This window comes from Scomber scombrus, chromosome 19 (genome assembly GCF_963691925.1).
Source record: "Scomber scombrus chromosome 19, fScoSco1.1, whole genome shotgun sequence".
Taxonomy (NCBI): domain Eukaryota; kingdom Metazoa; phylum Chordata; class Actinopteri; order Scombriformes; family Scombridae; genus Scomber; species Scomber scombrus.
The window spans coordinates 8,419,913-8,441,734 of record NC_084988.1 but is presented as its reverse complement, the minus strand read 5'-3'; the positions used below and the strand labels follow the sequence as shown (position 1 = coordinate 8,441,734).

The following is a 21,822-nucleotide window of genomic DNA, read 5'->3' as shown; positions in this document are numbered from 1 at the left end:
GTGCAAAACTGGATTTGGTCCCAATTTTAGGCTGCACGTACACAGTTCATCTGCAGCCTTGAAGCACACAGGCTGGTTCCTCGAACGTCATATGATTAGGCTGGAGGAGATCCAGCAGGGCCCCCGTTCGAAGAGGAGGACCCATATCTCAGTCAACGCGCACAACCAGCTAGGGCCCCCTTTATCTCCACAAGGCAGGGAGGGAGGCGTATCCTTTTCCCCTCTCCCACTCCCCTTCACATACCACTCTCTCTCTCTCTCTCTCTCTCTCTCTCTCTCTCTCTCTCTCTCTCTCTCTCTCTCTCTCTCTCTCTCTCTCTCTCTCTCTCTCTCTCTCCCTCTCTCTCTCTCTCTCTCTCTCTCTCTCTCTCTCTCTCTCTCACACCCGTACACTAACTAGACTACAACCTGCTTTTGGACGACGCCCCACAGCCCATGAGATTTCCACCGTGCGGACGCACAGCAGAGCCAAGTCCATCGAGCGTCGTTGCCACCCGAGAGGAAATCATTGGGGTCTTATTATTACCGGGCTGTGCGTGCAGGCTGCCCGCGGCATCACCTCAGTAATAACAAGAGGGGTGCCAGCCAGGAGAAGGAGAACAGGAGGAGGAGGAGGAAGAGGAGGAGGAGAGGAAGGGGTGTTAGAGTAACCCGAAATTGACGCTCAGAAATAAACAAGAAGACACCGTGTTTGGAAGACGTCTGCGGCGGGAAAGGCAATTGAGTAAGTCCTGATTTTACAGTGTGCGCTGGTTGTGTCCGTGTTTTCCTGTGGCTGACCTGCTTTCGGTGATTTGTCCAGAGCTGGCTGTGCAGCGGCGCAATATTTAAGCTTCCAGCCCGGCAGCATCCTTTCCCTCGTACAGGATGGATGACAGAGCGGGACAGAAGGATGGAGACAAGGAGGGGAAAAAAAGATAAATATTGGCGGTACCTTTCTGTGCTATTGTTAAATCCCTTACTGTAAACACTGACGGTCGTTGCCTGAGGATACAACTATAATCACGAGAGGCGCAACATCCATCAAGAGACACACATTAAAATTAAAAGCCCAAAATCAAGTCAAGGGCAGGTTTGGTGGGGGAATTATAGGGAGAAAATTAGCTGCGTTATCATGTCATGTCAACATCTTTTATGACATGCCTTAGAGGCCCGTTTTACTGTGCTGCACTTTCAAGCCGTGATAGAGCCAGGCCGACAGGTGTAACAGGACGACATGTTTACGCGAATGCTTTTGATGATCCATCATGTAATATCGATCTGCTTTGCGAGGAGAGTGTTTCAGGATGAGTGTCAGGATGGGGGGGTTGAGGGTTTTTTTTTTTGTGAGTGTGTGTGTGTGCCTCGACGGTGAATTTCCAGTGGCGCCAGTAGTGCATGGCCGTCACTGCACTGGGTGAGAGATGCTGACTGGCTACAGGCTGTGGAGAAGAGGAGAGGAGAGTAACAGGGTAATCTGTGCTGTGTTGTGATGTGAGCGGTCTGCTTCAACATGGCGCATGAGCTGATAAACCTTGGCCATTACATACTCCTGTCTGGAATTTACACTGTGCAATGGACCAGGCAGTTGGGTTTTATAGCAGAGAAGACTGAGTATAGCTCAAATTCATCTCAGCTCGGGTTGCCATTGGTGATATAGTCTGACTCCTCCATCCTCTTTGAATATCACGTAGGCTTGTGTGCCTGTGTGTGTTTGTGTGTGTATTCTGGATCTGTTTCTCTTCCTGTCTCTGAATAGAACAATATCAATTGGACCAACTCCATTAATTTTACTCTGTTTTTGTAATTATGTTTGATCACAGCAGGTATAGGCACAGACAGACAAAGAGTGTAGGGACAGTGTTTTTGTTTGGTCTTGTGTCCATTGTTTCTTTTGTGGGTTTCTGCCCTGTGAACCGACGTCAACTGTTGCATACACCATCTTTGTTGACAACACCAGCAAGTGCATGATGATAGCTCAGCCTGTAAACAGAACACACCCATTACATTTCAGAGGGAAATCAGTGAGTCCTCGAAACACGGAAAGGACATCCACTCTTTGATTTATTCAGCAAAATGACACCTGTTTGATTCTTTGACATACATGGGAAAATAAATGCAGTAAAGTGTTGATTCACTCCTCATTCTTGTTACCTCTGAGGTCAGTTTGATCATCCTTTTGGCATTTCATCCCAGGCATGAATGTGCTCATGTGAGTGCCAAGAGATGATGCTGAAAAGGGGACATAGAGTCATGACTTGATTCCATTTCTTAAGGGCATGTTTGTAGGGTCAAGACAAGTTCAACAAATTATGTGTTTTAGTGTAACAACTAGATGGCAAAGTGTTTAGCAGTGGCAGCATTTTGGACTTTCTGTTGCTATATTCTGCGTTGTGTCAAAGTTACACTTATGCTTTAGAAATGTAGCAGAATAGTACAAGATAGGACCATGTTTTGCATTATGAATTATTAAATTAAACATTTTATGACCCCAGGTTTTTCAGGCAACATCAAAAATGAAAAATCTCATTAATCTGGTTCCCTGTAGATGAAAACTTTTACATTGTTAAATTACTCTAGATTTGTTTCATTTTCCTACAGAGTGGAGATTTGTCAGCCCTACAAATACAAAAAACAGCACTAAATCTGATGAGAATATCAAATGTACAAATCATCACAACATGGGCAGAAATGAAATGACTCTATGGGCCTTTTAAGTTGTCACCAAAGATGACTCATATATTCATGCTATGATTAAATAAATTAATGGACGAAAGAAAGTGCCGCATTTCCAGCTGCTGTTTGTTGTCTGTCCTGTCATTTCATTGTATGAGTGAGACATGTTAAGTCAACCATAGGCCTCAGCCAGGCCCCATGTGAACTGAGGGTCTATGTCCGGTTGGCTGCTCTGTGTTGTGTCAGCGACTCGCAGTAGAGCTGACAGCACTTGTCTTGTCCAACCAGTCATCATCTGGCATTATGACTCTGGACAGCTACATTTCTGGGTGTGTATGTGTGTGTGTGTTTTTTATTGTTTTATAATGGTGTGTCTTTGTATGCTGGTGTATTCACAGCTTTGTGTGTGCATTTTTGTCTACTTGCATGTATGAGAGAAACAAAAATATGTGTTTGTATTCGTAAACTATGTGTGTGTGTTGATGAGTCTCTCCTGGCCTGGCAGGCTGGGCACTATGAGGGATCTGCTTTCACCAATTTAGATAGAGGGAATGGGCTGGTAATCGGAAGGTCATTCACTCCTAATCTTAGGCTGTCAGTGAAAAATGAGGTGAAATGTGAACGAGTACACTCTTTACTTTACAGCCAAAGTGCCCTTCAGTAAGGTCTGAACCTCTGATTGCTCGAAAAGAAATCCTCAGGGAGCATGACTGTGAGAAAACTGGTCACATCATCAGCTTAAACAGGCAAAGGATGTCCAATACGTCCAACAATGCAGTGTTGTCTTGGACAAACACTGCATTGTTGTTGCTGATAAATGCAAGAAAAGTCACACCAACTTGCAGCCTACACATTATTGATGAAAAGGCTAGTGGGTTAAAGGTAACTGCTACATTTAAGATTTATGACAGCAATGGTAATTTAATTTTAGCATAGCTTTACCTTTCCTTTTTGCATGATTGTAGTTTTCTAGCTTTCAGTAGCAGAACTGGTTGGTAAAGCATCATTAGTAGACGACAGCAGGCATCTCATGGGTTCATATCCTGCCCTGAGCGACTAGACCCAGAGTGATGGATATTTCTAATTACCCTCATTGACCTTGCCATCATTAAGAAACCATTTATGCAGTGGTTATAAAATCAGATCACTAAGCTAGTCATGGTAAATGAATGACATGCATTATAGAGGCTGTTACTGTTTTGTGGTGAAAGATGGTATTGTGGGGTGAAAGAGGAAGTGGAAGTGAAAGCTTGCTCAGCAAACATATGGGCTGATAAGGAGCAACATCTGGCAGATAGTAGTAGAGTAGAGATGTAAGATATTATTAGATAATACAATACACTCCACCTTTCCCTTTTTGTGTCTGTTTTTTCTCTTTCTATTCATCTATGCCTCCTCTTTTCCTCCTGGATAGTCACTCTTTCTTTCTTTTTTTCTGACTTTCTCTCATTACAAACTCCCTCCTTGCTGCTTTGTCATGACAGATAAGGCGAGAGAGGATTTTGTTTTTTTCACCCTCTTACCAGAAGATAGTCTGTCTTCTGATAAACTGTCATTTTTAGCCACTAAATCGTTTTAATCCCAGAGGGAAATGCGCTCACCACTGAATGTTTGTTCATTTGTGTGTGTGTCTTATGCACCCCTCCCAAAACATGTGCACACCCACACTCATATGATGATCATCAGTGCTGTTGCAGAGATGCTATCAAAAGCACTATTGATAAGCAGCAGAGAGGGATATTTCATTGTAGATAACCTGAATTTAACACCACACAGACACACACACACACACACACACACACACACACACACACACACACATTCACATCTGGTTTGAGGGGAAGAAGGAGAACGAATATATGGTCTTGTAAATGAAGTTTTTATGATTCCAGAAGAGATTGCACTGACTGATATTGGAAATACATCCTTACATAAACAGTGCCTGAGCCTCTTGAGAGCCTTAAGTGGGGATTGGGATCTTTCCATAAGGGAAGGTTCCTATTTGGCCTAATGGTTCCTGTGTTAACGTTGAGAGGTTGTTCCAATAATCCTAGTCTGTAGACTTCATATTTCCGGATATGTTTCCTGACTGACCAAAGAGGTAGAGAAAGCACACCAGCATACAGGAAACAGTATGCAATGGAAATGGACTGTCTTTGATCATAAAATCAATGCTGTTAGCAGATAATGCTGATGAAAATGCTCTAAAATTGTTTTGAGGTAACTGAAGTAAAATTTAAAGATTAGAACCCTGATCCTCTCATTTACTTATCATTGTTAAACTTGCTTAATTTCTAATTCTTGAAATACCTTGACAACAAGAGACACAAGCAGGCATTATTGCAACATTTTTATCATATTTAATGGTCTATCCACGGGTTGTTGATTTGGGTATTCACCCAAAATATCTTATTGCAACCCCTGATCAAATGTTGGCATTGTATTGCAATTTCTATATGATCAATATATTCAAATGATGGCATGTGATTACTCTCCTACAAAAAGCAGGCATCCAGTTTCTTCAGTGCAGCTTTTTGATGTCATGAAGAACAAGGTTTGTAGGAGTTGAAGACCATGAACTCCCTAATGAGAATGTGTGCAAGTATTTGAAACAAGCAAACCAAAACTGTGAAAGCAAGTGAAACAAAAACATGTTGCAGGGAGATTAATCCTTTATCAGGACTATGCAAATTGAGGCACTTGTGCTGTAGAGCAAGACTAGAAGTTGCAGGGTTGCTGTGTTGTTGCTATTGCAAAGTGTCTTAACATGAAGTTCCTGTAAGGACCAATAGAAACTAGCTCTAAAATAACTTTTGACTCATTGCATGCTTTGAATAGTAGCCAGTACCGCGTGCATCCCACTCTCTTGTAGTCTTTATTGTGGTTGTTGACCTTTAGATTGTTTTGTTTTTTTCAGGGCTTACTGTTTGTTCTCTACTTGTTTGTGGGTGTGGCTGTAGCCTTGTTCAGCTTTGTGATATTGCTATACACAACAAAATCCTCAAACATGCTGGGTTAGTTGTCATGTTATCTCCTCTTCTCCTCTAATGGCCAGAAGCCAGAATTCCAATCTTCTGCATTGGATCATTTCTCAATGTTGTCTTTGTTGTACTTAACTCCTTCTCTTCTACAAAAAACAAAATAAGGACAGACAGTTTATCAGGGGATTTGTAGTAAGCAGTGGTTATATGATACTTACGCGCCCTGCATTACAAGCAACCACATTCCTGAATGACAATGCACATCCAGGAACCCATTCATGTCACAGCCAACTACACACACGTATCCACCTGGGTATCAGAAACTCTTTGTATTACTTTTAGCTGTGGTTGTTGGAGCTCCACCCTTTTGCCCAAATCTGGATTTTCTGAGTTTGATTTTCCCACCCTGTAGCAGTGAACCAAAGTCCAGACTTCAAAACATCCCACCAGAGATCAGTGACATTAAATACACTGTGTATGTGTTTTTTACAGTCTACAAACTGAACCTGTACTCTGACCTTCATGTAGCAGCAGTAATCTAAACACAGGGATCGATGAATTGTCACAAAAGCTGTAGACTCAGCATGCGTTCCCTGGTATATAAAAATTAACACAAAGACTGCGACTCAACAGATTACAGTGTAAAGGTTTACTGTTGCAAAAATAATGAAGGTTGAGGGTGGTTGATTGAAGACATTTGGTGGGCATCAGGCGAGTCAATGAGTAGGAATCCTGAAAAAAGAGTAAATGATAGGGATATTGTCTCAGCACTGGATTTGAACTTATCTCACAAGTTCTTCTACTTCCATTACATTTATTGTGTACAACCAGGTGCAACACTATGAATGTCTTCAAAGAAAGATAATATAAAAGTGTGCGTCCCATATTTGAGCAAATCAAATCACATCTCACCCTGTCCATTCAGAACAGATATAATACATATTTTCACCTACAGATGTGGTTGGACCATTGGCTGTATATAAATACGGACGTCATGACAGCGATGATACGTTTATTTTAATGAGTTATTTAACATTATAAAAAGGGGTTGTGAGGTCATGATTGACAGCTGTGACAGCCGTCCTCAATCCTCTGTCAGACAGCGGGACGAGTAAGGGGTCATGTCCCATGGGCCAGTATTCTACTGCACAGACTCTGGCTCCAAATTACATCACACAAACAAGATGTCAGCTCCTGGAAAGGAGATATTTTGGCTCACCTTTGCATAGCAGTATGGACTGGAGATGCATCCATATTTGTATACAGTCAGTGGGTTGGACATGTCAAGTAAAGTAAATCTCTTCAAACATAATATTTAGATTAACTACCCTTGAAGTGGTAAAAAGCATAAAGTAGGGTCTGGCACAAGAGATCAATAAATACAGAAAATATTGCTCTTACATACATGTACATTGCTACAAAGGTAGCCGCATCTCCAGCCGTGCCGCTGCAATTGAAAAACGCAAACCACATGCCTCTCCTTTGATATACCAAACAATACTTGGTCTTTGTTAACCTGGGTTAAGTTATCTTAATTTATTAAAAAATCATTTTTACCACACCGTGTAATTGCAGTTTTATAGCCTATTGTGTCATACTGACACCGGGTCATGTCAGAGCTAACTCCCGCTCCTTTCTGACCTGATTATCCCATCCCACGTGTCTCGGTCTGTGTGTGGTTTCTTATTTGTCCTCTTGACATGGATATTACACAGTATTTCACACTCTTCTGCACTGACAGAGCTGTTGTTTATGGGCGACCTCTGAGGGAAAGAAGTGTTACCCTTTGACCCCTAAAATACTAACATAAGTCCTCAGTGGACTTCCTCCAGCTTTTATTGGCACCATACTGTTTATCTTTGGCACAATTTGTGTTGTGCCTCAGATAGACGGATGCAGAGTGCATGTGTGAAGACGGTAGAGAAGTTGTGCGTGGTGCGTGTGCATGGCCTGGGACAAGTGTGTTTGTGTGTGTGTGGCCAGACAGAAAGGCAGGGAGGAGTATTGTTGTTCCTGTGCTCTTCTGGCCTGAAGGAAGGAAGACATGGAAGTGGGGAGTGAAGAAAAGGAGAAAGAAGTGCCACTCCAACACAGTGAGTGTCAAGGGGATTTGAGATTAGTTTCCTCTTCCAGAGTCTTTCGGTTTTCTAATGCAGGGCCTGGGTCATTAAGCTTAAGAGTCATTTTCACAATCATCATTCTCTCTGAAGTGGAGACGTTTTTGTCCCAGATAGTGTTTTTGTGTGTGTGTGTGTGTGTGTGTGTGTGTGTGTGTGTGTGTGTGTGTGTGTGTGTGTGTGTGTGTGTGTGTGTGTGTGTGTGTGTGTGTGTGTGTGTTGTTCCTGGGTGTGTCTGTACAGGCAAATTCATTCAGGAATTACTAGAAATCGCTGTCATGGCTTGAATTTAAGGGTAGTATAGTAACTAATGAGTAATTTGATTGCATCTATTTTCTCATGTTTTTTGTCCATATTTGACAGTGTGTGTGCATATTAGGAAGTTTCATTGTGGCTACCAGTTAAAAGGTTTTTGCTGTTATGAATTGAAACATAAGTGAACACATTTCCCCTTAACAAGGCAAGAACGTCTCGAAATAGGCTTTTAGAATGTGCACTGGGAAATTCATTTGTTTTAATCACACTTTAAATTTGCAGCAGTGTAAAATTAGTGTGAGCCTTTTGTTTCTTTTACATGTTTGGCTTTACAACAAACCTGTGAGACATTGTCTCTATGATTTTTCTATGATTGTTAAACAAGAGGGTCTAATTGGCCAACAAGCTAATAACATCCTTTCAAATTGTTCAGTATTAAATTAGTTGAAAATTAAAATGGTTCTTAAAGTGATTCTAATAACTTCCCTTGAAAAAATCATTATTTTCTTCCTTTTTGCATGTTTTGTTAATGGAGAAGAAAAAGTCCATGTGGTTGTTATGTAATACCAGCTCAAGCATTGTGAATTGATGTGTTTACTATCTAATGATGCAAAGATGCTGTAAAAACAAATCAGTGCATCTGAATAAGTGTGAGCGTGGGAGGCGAAATCAGAATCTGTCAGTATGTTGCGGTGTCCAATTCCAGGTTGCTATGGTGTTTGTTTTAAGATAATCCCAGATTAGTGGTGATGAGACCTGGTGTAATCTGCCACTGCTGCTGACAGATAGACTCATATTGTAGATGGATGTCCCTCGGTTATCCCGGAGTCACACACTGTGACTGGTCCCATGTAAAGCTCAGTACAGCATGTACTTGCTGACCTTATTACTCCGACTGTGCAGCGTTAATAATTAATATGATGTTTCTTAATCGACTTTTCAAACTGCATTAGTGCAATTAGCTAAAACAAACTTGGTTCTTTTAGCTAAAAAGTGCAAGTATCAGATGCTAGAAAAGAACCAAAACCAAAAGGTTTGGTCCAACACACCTTTGAAACAAGACCTTTAATTCCATTTAGTTGGTCTTTAAGACAGCACGATATCCCTGAACAAAAATGCTCAGCAGGATTAATATTCATTAGGCTCTAGGTATTAAGGTAATCTGTATTGGGGCATTTTAGTGAAGATACTGAGTGTGTAAACTGACTGCTGGTGCCAGAGGACCATGATCACAATGCTATTAGAAGAGGATGCTCGGGCTCTATGCAGGCAGTTAATGTGTTCCTGGAAATGCTACAGCAGCAGTGCACTCAACGAGGGAATAGGGATAGTCATTAGTCCGTTTCCCTGACTTCTTCTGCCATGCACCTGCCTCGACATATTGACAAAATAGCTGTGGTGAATTGCTTGTCTGCAAGTCAGCCTGTTAAGACTACTTTGTCTCTTCGTCCTGTCTGACTGATACTGTTGATCTATTTATTAATTTGTGTCGATTTGTCTCTGCCTGAGCAATGGCCTGCCTCCTTGGATGTCCTTCTTTCTCTGCCGCAAATGTAATTACTGTTCTAACTATGCTGCGAAGACTTCTGTCTACAGTATGTGTCTGCTTTCCTTTCTCCTTATTTGTCCATAATTTATGAGAGAGGCAGCAGTACAAATGCTCCTGATGTTCCGACAAGGTGGCCAGATATTTTTTTCTGGTACGTCTTAAAAATTCATCACAGCAGTAGCCTAGAGGTTAAAAACATGGCTATCATTAAAACTGAAGTGTGAATGGTTGGACAAGCGCAAAAAATCAGTCTGTTCATTTAACCCCTTGCTGGACCAGTGGACTGCTGCTGTTAATTTTGGCATGAATTGGCATTGAATGCTTGGTCATGTTTTTAATTTTGTTTACTTATTCTTTGATCAGTTTTGATTTAAGTTATACTTTTTGATAATGTTAGACTTTTTTTTGCGGAAAAGCTCTTGTACAGTCATTGTTAATAAGACATACAAGAAGACATAAAAAATATATAAAGTTAAAACTTGCAAGATTTTTAAATGTAATGTTAAACTGACTGAGTTTAAAAGATACACTATTTTATTACATGATTTTAAAAAAGGATTTTGACATTCCAGTGAGATGATCATATGATACATTACTCATAACTTTCTTGTTGCTCTGGGAAATTTTGTGTTTAAGACATGAATCAGACAAAAGATCCACACACTGTACTGCGCCTATGAAAGTTTTTTTTGGATGTGCAGGGTCTACACCCTTTAAGCTTTGTGTTAAAACTGTTTCCAAAACACCTTTGAGTAGAATAAGAAAATTCACAATTGGCAGTCTATGCTAGTTCATTCATGGCTAAAAGTGTCCTGCATTTTTCACAGTAACTCTATCCAACAGAAGTAATTGAAAAAAGAAAAACATACATTATTACTCGTACTCCGTGCTCTCAATCTCAAAGCAGATCCAGCTTGTCAGAGCCAAGCTGTGGGTGTGTCCTGCTTCGTCTCTGCTGATGCTCGCAGTGACCTCTCTTATGGCAGGACGGTCCGTCATCTAATAAAGACAGAGCTCTGCCGGGGCTTCCAGGCCTCCTTCATACCACTGATGAACTGATCCAGATGACTTCCCAGATGCACAGTCAGCTAGCTGCCATGCTTCCACTATAACCTGAGGGCTGGGAAGGGAAGGATTTTTAGGGGGAAAATAGACCATGAAACACTGTCAATACACAACATACAGTAAACAGAAACAGTTCCTGAAATAAGATCTTGATGACTTTTTTAAATTTAAAGCCTCATATTGAAGTTGGTGTAATTAGTTGAGGCGTATATTATTTTTGACAGTGTCTGCTTTTCATATCTATCTCCAGATGTCTTTTCTTCCTGTTTGTGCTGGATCAGTGGGAAAAATTAGAAAGAATGCATCTAGACTGTATGTGTTTACTTGGGGAGTTGATCAGATGATTGTGGTTTTACTTGTTGTCCAAAGGATCTTCATGTGATGGCGATGTGGTTTGTTGGCACATCAACAGAGAACAGTGGGGTATGCATTGGTGGACACGTGCTGTAAAGCTAATACTGAGTGCTTGAACCCTGCGTGTTACAGATTGTCCTTCCATAATAAGTCCTTGTGGTTTTTGTGGGTCTCAGAGCTACAGTCATTGGATAATAAACTAACAACAAGCATGGAAGAAAATGCTCCTTGTTGTTGCACTGCATGCCTTTGAATAGGGAATAAGAAATGTAGCAATCAGATCATCCCTACACCAAGGGCAAGATATCTGACGTATTGATATGCAGAGGTTTTTTCTCACAATCCAAGCTTTGTGAATGTCCATTTGGGAGATGATGCAAGCAAATTCAATCTGTGACAGTGGGTGTCTTGTTCATTTCTCAGGAGAAGTGACGCAATCAAATGGTTTTAACACATTTTACTGGCACTGGAGAGGGGTGGGTTGAGAATGACGTAGAAACATTTTGACACAGCTGTTTTATAAGAGTATGGTTTGGATCGGCGTTAACATGAAATGAGGATCACATTTCTTGGGTCTGGAAAAGGCACACTGCTGCTAAGATGTTTTTCATTCATGTTGTTTCTTACTCCACTTTTAATATGCAGAAAACACACTGTTTTTTTTTTTTACACACCCACAAAATAGCATTAGGTGCTGAACCACAAGCAACCTGAGCATGTAGTCAGAGTCAAAGAGGTGTATTTCCTTTCTGGGAACTCCACAACTACGACCATTTAACACCTACTTACTGTCACATTCCAGTCACACTGTAAGGATTCCTGAGGTTCTTGCTTACCACCGCAAACTAATTATATCTTTGTTAAGGTGTAATTTTCTGTGGAGACAGGAACTCATCACCTAATAATTGTTAATGAATCTTTTGTCTCAAGAGGCTGAGGCAATCTCAGGCATCTTTGAAAGTATCAGCATAATTCATTGGACATAAATTCAAATTTACAAACCTCTGTGAATTCATAATATATTGATTTCAACACACACAGAGAAAATGAAGTGAACACACTTCAGGCACAGAAAATAATCATAAATGATAGAATGTATTTTTAAGCATCAGATAGTCAAAACTAAATTTATCTTCAACTTTGGCTTATATAAACTATGGCTAAACAGAGTCTTTGTTTAGTGAGAAATGTTTAAATAGAGTGCATGAGGGTGTACAGTAATTGAGAACATTCCTAATAGATGTCTCCTTCCAAATTGAAATTAAAGATTTTATTATTAAAAAATAAACTATGTTCCCACACCACCTAAGGCAATATTGGTGGACATTCCTCTAGAATGAAGTAATGCTAATTCAGAAAATATGCTGATCCCTATAGTACATAGCTTCACTTTCTATAACTAATGTCTGACTTGCTACATGGGTCAAGGACGATTTGTTTGCTTAAATGAAACTTTAAGATTTTTGAGGGAGATACAGAACATTGATAGCTTTCTCCCAACAGTCACAGTCCTTCCCCTCTGGTTTTAGCGCTGCTGCCGTCCATCCTCCATCCTGGAGCCCTTGTCTGGAACCTATTAAAGTAGGAATCTCCAGCAGCGACCTGCTAGCACATTAGCATGCCTTCACTGGCTCTCCCTGACAGGAAAGACACACTGATTTAGTGCAAGCAGACAGATATTTAACCTCAGTCAGTGGGAAGTCATTGGAAGGTAAATGGTTGGTGAGCGAATACTACGGTCAAGGAATGTTGTTTGTCACTGTGTGTAATGTCAGATGTTGGTGGTCATATCTGATTATAACTCTGTCTTTCCCTCTCAATCTTTCTCCCCATCAGGATGGATGAGGTGTCACAAGAGGAGAGACTCCAGGCCATCGCTGTAAGTTAGACACATACACTCAACACACTATCTTCCTTCTCTCTTATAAATGCATTTATGTACACTAATTGAATGCCTAACCCCAACCCTAACCTTAACCTAAACCTAATACTAACCTTTACCTTAAAACCAAGTCTTAACCCTCAAACCTTTGACGTAGTGAGCACAGGACAAAATGTCCTCACAAGGCATACATGTCCTCATTGCAATGGTTTCAATGGTCCTCACAAATATACCAATACCAGCATACACATACACACACAGTGCACATCATGGCACACGGCTGCAGCAATAGCTTGTCAAAATCCATCCACCCGTCTTAATGACTCAACCTTTTAGATCCCATCTCCTTCACCCATTAGAGGACATTGAAAGCTAATGCAGTAGCTACAGCTCTGTCTGTCTCTGTCTGTCCTGCCTCTCAGTGTCTCTCTTCCCTAGACACATAATATCAAGGTTTCTAATGTATATTTTCTAAAAACATGCAAATTTTGGCGGACGCAGTGGCTGAAACATATTTAAATTTGGTTTGTTGTGGCTGGTTTCACAACCCAATAACTCTGTTATTAAAAAACCTGTCAACATGGCCTATGCAGGAGGTGCTTAATGTAGTTGAGTGATCGTTTGTTGGTTTAATTAGAATGTTAGTAATACAATTTTTATGTATTATCAACCATAGAAAAGAAATACCAACATCAAATAGTCTAGTTTCTCATCAACATTTCAAACAGTTTCTAGAAGTTCACTTGACATTTGGATTGAGTAATATGTGCCTATAAATACACAGAACATATTGTAAAAATACACTGATGTCTATATTTTGCTCTTACTCTCTCTCTCCCTCTTTCTCTCTCAAAGCCATTATATGGACATAATGTATTCAATTTACAAAAGCTGTCATTAAATCAACAGCACTATTAGTCAAGACTGGGGCTGAATATTGTTCAAAATGTTCAAATATGATATTGATACAGAAAATACCTATTCATTACTAATTGGAGAGAAAATTATAAGTAGATTAATGAATTATTTGCTCAGCAGAGAACAATCTTAATAATTGATTCATCATCTCAAGTAATTTCTAAGCAAAAATGCCAAAACTCAAATGTGAATATTTGGTTGTTCAGGCAAAAAAAAAAGCTATTAAACATACCACCTGGTCAAATGTGATATTCTCTGGAATTTTACAGGCCAATGGATTAATTAATTATTTAAGAAAATAATTGACACATTAATCATTACTAATCGCCTTATTAATGACATTGTGTTCATTCATGGCATATTATTCATAATATTTATGTATGGTAACAGGAGAAAAGGAAGAAGCAGACAGAGATTGAAAACAAAAGGAGGCAGCTGGATGATGACCGACGGCAACTCCAGCATCTCAAGGTATACACAAACACACACCCACACACACACATTTTACACATGCCCTATTTGTAGTACTGTGCCTTTGAAAATACTCAAGATGTAATTAGGCTATCTTGAAATAATGTGTTATTTTTTGCTGCTGCTTTAGGAGACTGAGTTAGTTATGAGACATGTAGTGGACTGTGATGCAGCCTTATATTATGATTTAAGCAGGCAATATACAACAGACAAAATCAGTCATGGGTGTTTTCTCACAGGCAATATTACAGGTTGTTAAGTTGCCCCATATTTAGCTTTGATCACCACAGTGTCCAGACGACACAGCCCCAGAGCTTTTGCAAATTTTTGCACTGTCTCGTTCCCTGTTGTCCAATGCGCCAACATATTCACCTACTAAAACCCTTTTATGAGCTTAGTAGTGGGCTTTGGAAACATGTTTCCAGTTTACCAGTTGCCTGTTATTTCTACCTTAGGTAAGCAGATGCTGACACCAAGACGAATCAGTTCCAGGAAAGTTATGTCCGAGTTCCAAGTTATTTCCTTCATTGTGCATATTCAGTCACTTTCACAACACTGCAAGTACTTAGGTGCTGAAAGATAATCATACTATATGTACTGTATTGATCTCATTCATTATGGCTGTACTTATAAACAAGCTGAGTCAGTAAAGAATGATAGGAGACAGCTGGAAAGTAGATGTACTTAGCAGCTTTCACGTAAATGAGGAAGAAGACTGAAGGGTGTGATGGATTGCTATTTGAACATGATGGAGAGTACAAAAAACATCTGCCCGTCCCATTTATGCAAAAAATGTACTATGCTCTCTTTTTTTTTCCTATGTTGCTGTCAAAATAGTGCCAGGGTTTTAATCATTTTTAGCTCTAATTTTGCAGCAACTCTAGCTTATGCATACATTGTTTTTGATTCGCTTTTCTTTTCATCCTTAGCCTCACCTTGACTCACAAATTCCACCATCTGGCGTCAACAGACAGAGACTGAACTGTCATATTTGCCTGTATTTGACACCTTTTGAAAACACGCAAACTCCACTTTATTTGAAAGGGACTTGAGCCCTTAGGCCGATAAGATAAATGTATTTATGGATAAAGTGTAACCTGAACTATTTCTTCTACTTTTCCCTAACTCTTACAAGAACTTCAAACACGATAACAGAAATACTGCTGGTCAGGCTTGTGGTTTTGTTATATTCGGCAATCGTTCTCCAGCATGACCATCGTGAAACACCCACCTAACAATACTGAACCTTTTAAATCTATCAGTCCCACATAGTGAGATACTCCCTTACTGCTGCTGTCACGGAATGTTCAGAATGGACAGCAGATAACACCGGCAGCTCCTCCACATGCTGTTTATACACACACACACTCCCTAAAACACACACACGTTTAAATCTGTATACATGCGGACACACACACTCATTATATCAGAGCCAAGGCTTTTGTCAGCGTATGTGTCAGCACTATCAAAGCTATTTCAGCCACGGACAATTCAGCAGGTCACAGATAAGAGCAAAGGTTTTGGTGTGTATGCGCCTGCGAGCCAAGCGCATACACACCGTGCCCTTGCATGCTCCCACTTTTTCTATTTTCAGAGCAAACCTTTGTATGTTTGTATCTGTATTGTGCGTGTACGTGTGTTCGTTTTTTGTGCGTGTTGCTGTATAAAAGAACACAGAAGCCTCAGACAATGCAGAGGGCTTTGGCAGAGGAAACAGATTTTTGTCCCACTCCCACCAACAGGAAACAGCTCTTACACCCATAGCACCCTGCTTTGGTCTCACATGCATACACACACACATACACCCACACACACACACACACAGAGTAAGTGTAATCATGCAGTACAGGAGCAAGAGAAGGCCCTTTGTGAAAACCACAGTAAGTGTTCTTTTTCCAGAGGCGGTGTTCATGTGGAAAACCCAATAAATGTCTCCATTTACACACCACATTTTTATAAGGGTGTACCTGCCCCGCCATTAAATCACCCTGATACATGATCGCACACACACATACTCACACTGTCACAGCACTGAGGAAAATGGTGAGGGGAGGTAATATGACGCTGTTATCACAGAAAATGTTAATAGGAGTTCTGTTTTTAATTAGCAAACCGTGACAGATATGATTATGCAAGCAGCAGCCTAGCAATCTCTTTAATTAAAACATCTTATGTTATCTCAATATGGAAAACACCCATTCTATGTGAAGCATATGAAGAGTAATGCTCTAAAATTAACTTACCATTGTCATACTTTATCAAAGTTATCAAAATGTTTTGCATTATTACCAAGAGTTAGATGATAAGATTGATACCACTATCGCATTTATAAGGTAAGAAGCTACAGCTGGTCAGCTTGGCGTAAAGACAGACAATGGGAAACAGCTGGCTTCAGTGTCTCCAAAGATAACAAAATTTGACTACCAGCACCTCTAAAGCTCCCTAATTAACATGTTATATAATGTTTGTTCTATATGTACAAAAAAACAGTTGTGGTGGGGGGTTTAACTAGCCAAACTAGTTCTTAGTCAAGTGCAGTAACTTCCTGGGGGCAAGTTATGTTACCTTCGGAAAGCTTGCTGGTAAAAAGTTCTGAGTGTCACATTGTAGAAGAATGCAACATATACTTTAAAGTAAAGCTCTTCTCCCTACAGCTGCTCATTGCATTTGGATGTGTGCGTAAATGTGTGTGTGTGTGTGTGTGTGTGTGTGTGTGTGTGTGTGTGTGTGTGTGTGTGTGTGTGTGTGTGTGTGTGTGTGTGTGTGTGTGTGTGTGTGTGTGTGTGTGTGTCTGTATCACAGTTCCGCCCTTTGTCTGCTACGTTAGCAGCTTTTACTCCAAAGAACAATGGAGAGAGACATAACTGCAGCTCCAGCTTTACGACTGTTCGTGCCAGACTGGTGTGTGTGCGCGTGTTTGAATACGCATGAGTGAGTACATTAAATGATGTCAGGCGTTGGGGTAGTAGGGTGTGGCGAGAGAGCGAGCAAGATTGAGACAGTAGAGAGAGAGAGAGAGAGAAAGAGAGCGAGAGAGAGAGAGGGAAGCAGGGTTTTTAGATTCAATGCCCAGGAGACCAGGCAGGTCTGGGGTATGAAGAGTGTTGAATTACACTGTGTGTGTATGTGTATGCACTGTAAAGGTCTGTGCAGCTGTCTGGTGCTGGACTACTCAATGGTGAGGGTTAGAAAAAGACATCACTATTACTGATTGTAAAAAAATAAACACTAATAGGAAATGATGGAGATACACCCTGGGAGTTTAACTTTATTCATAATACCATGCACCAAATGAAAAAGTTCATGAACTTTTATGATCGATAGAGATGCATACAAGAGAGAGGAAGGGGCTGGGGTCGAGTCAAAGAAGGAAGAAAAAAAAGGAGGGGGGTTTTGCTGTAGAAATTCTTGTTGCATCACTGGAGAGGAATTCACATCAAGCACAGGTCCAGATTTTCAGTCCAACTCGTGAAAACAAGAGCTTTTTTCTTCCACATTTCCATATGGCCACTCAGGGTTGTCTTTTGCTGCATAGTCCAACAGCTGCGAGTAAGAGGTACTGTTATATTTACCTCAAAGCATGCCAAGTATTTTCTTTGATATTAGCTTATCTAAAGAACAGGAGAGATTTAGGATCGGGAGTCAAGATAAGAATACATGGCCATTTTCAAATTGCTAAGAGAAATAAACACTGATTGAAAAAGAGAAAAGGAAGTGGAAGGTAATCGAACAAGTGAAAATTCCCCCTTAGAATAACATATATGTACCATTTTATTCCCATGTTATTTATTTCAGTTAATATTTTGAATTATTCAATGATTTGTCCTAAAAGTACTTCATGAGTGTAATATCTGATCAAAAGAAAACATTAATGTTCAAATTACCTTCATCTAAAGTAATTATAATAAGTCTACCAATTCAGAATCAGTAAATCTAGTCACAGTCTATGCGCTGAAGATTAGAACTATCTTGTTTTTACTTTTCAGTGACTTGTCTAGGTTTCAGTCCTATCCTCAGTTGAGTATAATAGGACAATTATGTCTAAGTTTGGATTTTTCTGTTGAATGCCAAAAGCCCTGATACTTTGGCTTGGTGCCATAGTCCACTTGGCAAACGAGTTGGCAGCAGCTGAAGTGTGTGACTGAATCAGTGAGTGGCAGCATACAGAGGAGAAGTGCTGGACGCAGTCACTGGTAGATTTTTGTTTTAGATTAGCCAAAGGGCTTGTCATTCTGCCTCAGTGAAAGTGTCACTAATCTCTCCTGAATTAAATTACATTGATGTCCAAGTGAGAAAGGGTGATAACAATCTTTATTTTGGTAGATTGAAGTTCGGTTAATGAATTAATTACCTGATCCTGATGAAAGACAATCAAAGGTCCCCCACCTGCTTAAGCTCCTTTATTCAGCATGTGTACACACACATCCACTGAACAAACTGAGGTGTCAGGGGCAGTTAGAGTGAAATATAATATGTTTTATTAGATTTAATAGAATATGGAAATAAAAAATCTGCTTTATCTAGTCACTTTTCCCTGTATTTATTCTCAACATGCAAAACACATTCATTATTTGCTTTGTCTCCTTTCAGTCGAAGGCACTGAGGGAGCGTTGGTTGTTAGATGGAGCTCCAGCAGAAGAGGAGACTCAGAAGCGTCTCCATGAGGAGGAAGTGAAGACCAAACTCCTGGAGCAGGTCATCCTCAGGTCAGCATCTTAAAAGCCCTATATGCCTGACTATGGAGAATATTGTTTTATTTGCAAGTAAACAAGTCAGAGTCAAGCATAGACTCAACCTCGGATGGTGCTTATTTTCCCAGTGCTTTAAACTGCAGGAAGGATGACACCATATCCTCTCATTCTTCTAGCCACTGCAGTATGATTGTGGAGCAGAACTTCTCTGTCACATTAGATTACTTGAGCAACAAAGGTGTGGTGCAGCTATGTTTTGAACTGCAACCACAGCCAACTAACAGCACTGGTGATGCGTTTGATGTCATATGACAGTTGTGTGTTGCATTACAAGTGACATAATCCAATTTGAGTAGCCAGACTGAGACAAGTCTGAAGAAATACGATTCCAAACAGACAATAAAAAAGTAATTACAAAAAATAATAATTTCATAATATTGCATCATGGCTTATGAAGACAGCTTGAAAAAATATAATAATATTGGTAGAACTAGTCATATATACTATGACTTAAACTTTGCTGATAAATATACAATATGTTATATTCTTTGTGGTATGAAAGAATTACACATTAACATTTTGTGTGTGTGTGTGTGTGTGTGTGTGTGTGTGTGTGTGTGTGTGTGTGTGTGTGTGTGTGTGTGTGTGTGTGTGTGTGTGTGTGTGTGTGTGTGTGTGTGCGTGCGTGTGTGTGTGTGTGTGTGTGTGTGTGAACCAGGCTGGAGCAAGAGATTGAAGAACTGGAGACAGGGGAGCCAGCCAATAAGGGTGTGGCCAAAGAAAATGGGGGTAAGTTCAGTACCCATGGCAACATATGATCACACAGGAAACCATAGCAACTTGGCCTGGACACCTGTGGTAGAAAGAGAAAGCGAGCTATTAACAGCCTCTTCATTTGCTCTATTAAATTGTTCCCCTCTGCCGGAGGTTATTAAAACAATATTTCCTTTCTTTCTTTGTCTCTTTGACTTACCCTGACCACCTTCTACCTTCTGCACTCTCCTAACCTCTCGATGGTACTCTGCTGCTCCCTATAGGTGAGAATGGAGTAGTGCAGACCTCTGGCCAGACCCCCAAGAGAGAGGTGACAGGCATTGAGGCCAAGCTGTTGGGTCCCAGTCCTGACCAAGCTAGTGCAGACAACCCCGTCACCCTGGTGTTCATGGGCTACAAGACCGTTGAGGAGGAGCAGGAGACCCACACAGCTCTGGGAATGGAAGGGGTGGACGGCAATGTTAAGGCTGAGTTTGTTGTGATCGAGGATGGGGAGGGTAAAGCGGCAGGAGAGGCAGCCACAGAAGAGCAGGCTCCACCCAATGGGAGCATGGCAGAGAAAGAAAAGGCCAATGGTGGCGGAGAGGAAGGAGAAAAGGAAAAGGAGAAGAAACAGACCTGCAAATGCTGCACGGTCATGTGAGCTCCATGTGTGTATGTGTGGTTGTTTGTGTGTGTGGGTGAGTACGCACATGCACCTCTGCAGGCGTGTGTGTCATTGCATGTGTCTGTATTTACAGATGTGTGTCCATTTTCGTCTGTGTGGGAGAGTGTGGTGGTGGTGTGTGTGTGTGTGTGTGTGTGTGTGTGTGTGTGTGTGTGTGTGTGTGTGTGTGTGTGTGTGTGTGTGTGTGTGTGTGTGTGTGTGTCTGTGTGTGTGAATGTCAGGACTGGAGAAAACAAAAACCGAAGTACAGCCGATATACCAACAATGAGAGCCAATACAAGCTCCAGCTACAACAACAAGAACCACAAAGACTCATAAGTACACTTTACTCTGTATACTTTCTCTGATATGTATTTGACTTTTGATTTCTATTGATATTTTTCTATTTTTCTGTCTTGACATTTATATTGTATTCAGTATGTATATCTTTATTATGGGACTGTGTACTGTAAGTTCATTGTTATTATTGTTGGAAAAAAGAAGAAAATGTATTAGCTCTCTGGATTGTACTGCTACCCACTGGGGAAAATCTGGAAACTTAAAATCATTGTACTTAAGTCAAAACGGCATACTATGAAGGACACAGATACTTAAATATATATATTTCTCTGTGTAGGCCTATCAACTATTTATCAGTCAATTTCATATTGCAATATTGTCTAAGATATTATTTTAAATAGTATTTTAATATATTGATATGGAATTATGTTTTATACAATGTATTTATTGTTTTTGGTTCTCTATATCATCTCCAACCATTAACTGCATGTAAGCTTGTAAGCACTACCAGATTTGCGTTACAATCATAACAAGTGTCTGTGCTTTCTTAGACTCATATGTGCTCACATCTTAAGTCACGCAGGTCTTTCTATCAGTAACAGTAAATATAATTGGCAGTGTTAGAGGTATGCATTAAATTTAAAAAGAAACAGCACGGAGACAAAAAAACAAATTAGAACACTGACCATACTGCCAATCACATTTGTTACTCATAAATATGGTATGCAACACATGTAACACGAAGATCACAGCTTTTGAATTTTTTAAATAGGACAAACACATTTACTTTATGGTCGATAGTGTCATGACAAATCATTGTGCAATGATAAGAATTGCTTTTGTTCTCTCAACAGTAGAATCAATGTAAATCTTATGAGGTAGCACTGCATGAAGCCTTGCAACTTTTTTGACTGTCTTGTCACTGTTAGATCTTTATATAGGCTATCACGTTCACATGAATGTAAATCCAGGGGTTAAATTGGGATCCGTTCTACCCTTATTACGAGAGGCGGGCTTGCTCAACTCGCCGTTAAAAAAAAGAAGGAAAAAAAAGCTTTTTTGTCTCTTTATGAACCAAATAAAAATCTGTTGATACTGTAATTTCACTGTGTGTTGGTCGGCTGCTGGTTTCTGTCCTGTTCGCTCCCAGTTTAACCCCTGACA

At 40.3% G+C, this 21,822-nt stretch overlaps 1 protein-coding gene across 2 annotated transcripts; it reads left to right on the top strand.

Annotated features, from left to right (window-relative positions):
- The first annotated feature begins 380 nt into the window (after positions 1-380).
- Positions 381-20,486, top strand: palm1b (paralemmin 1b). Of its 2 annotated transcripts, none has more exons than XM_062440474.1 (6): positions 381-724; positions 12,813-12,855; positions 14,167-14,247; positions 18,838-18,953; positions 19,657-19,727; positions 19,976-20,486. In XM_062440474.1, the coding sequence occupies exons 2-6, from the start codon at positions 12,814-12,816 to the stop codon at positions 20,353-20,355; spliced, it is 690 nt and encodes a 229-aa protein (XP_062296458.1). In that variant the 5' UTR covers positions 381-724; position 12,813; the 3' UTR covers positions 20,356-20,486. The 2 variants fall into 2 exon arrangements, with proteins under 2 accessions (XP_062296458.1, XP_062296459.1); XM_062440475.1 differs by lacking the exon at positions 381-724 and adding an exon at positions 905-917 and having other exon boundaries at positions 12,810-12,855.
- Positions 20,487-21,822: the final 1,336 nt, after the last annotated feature.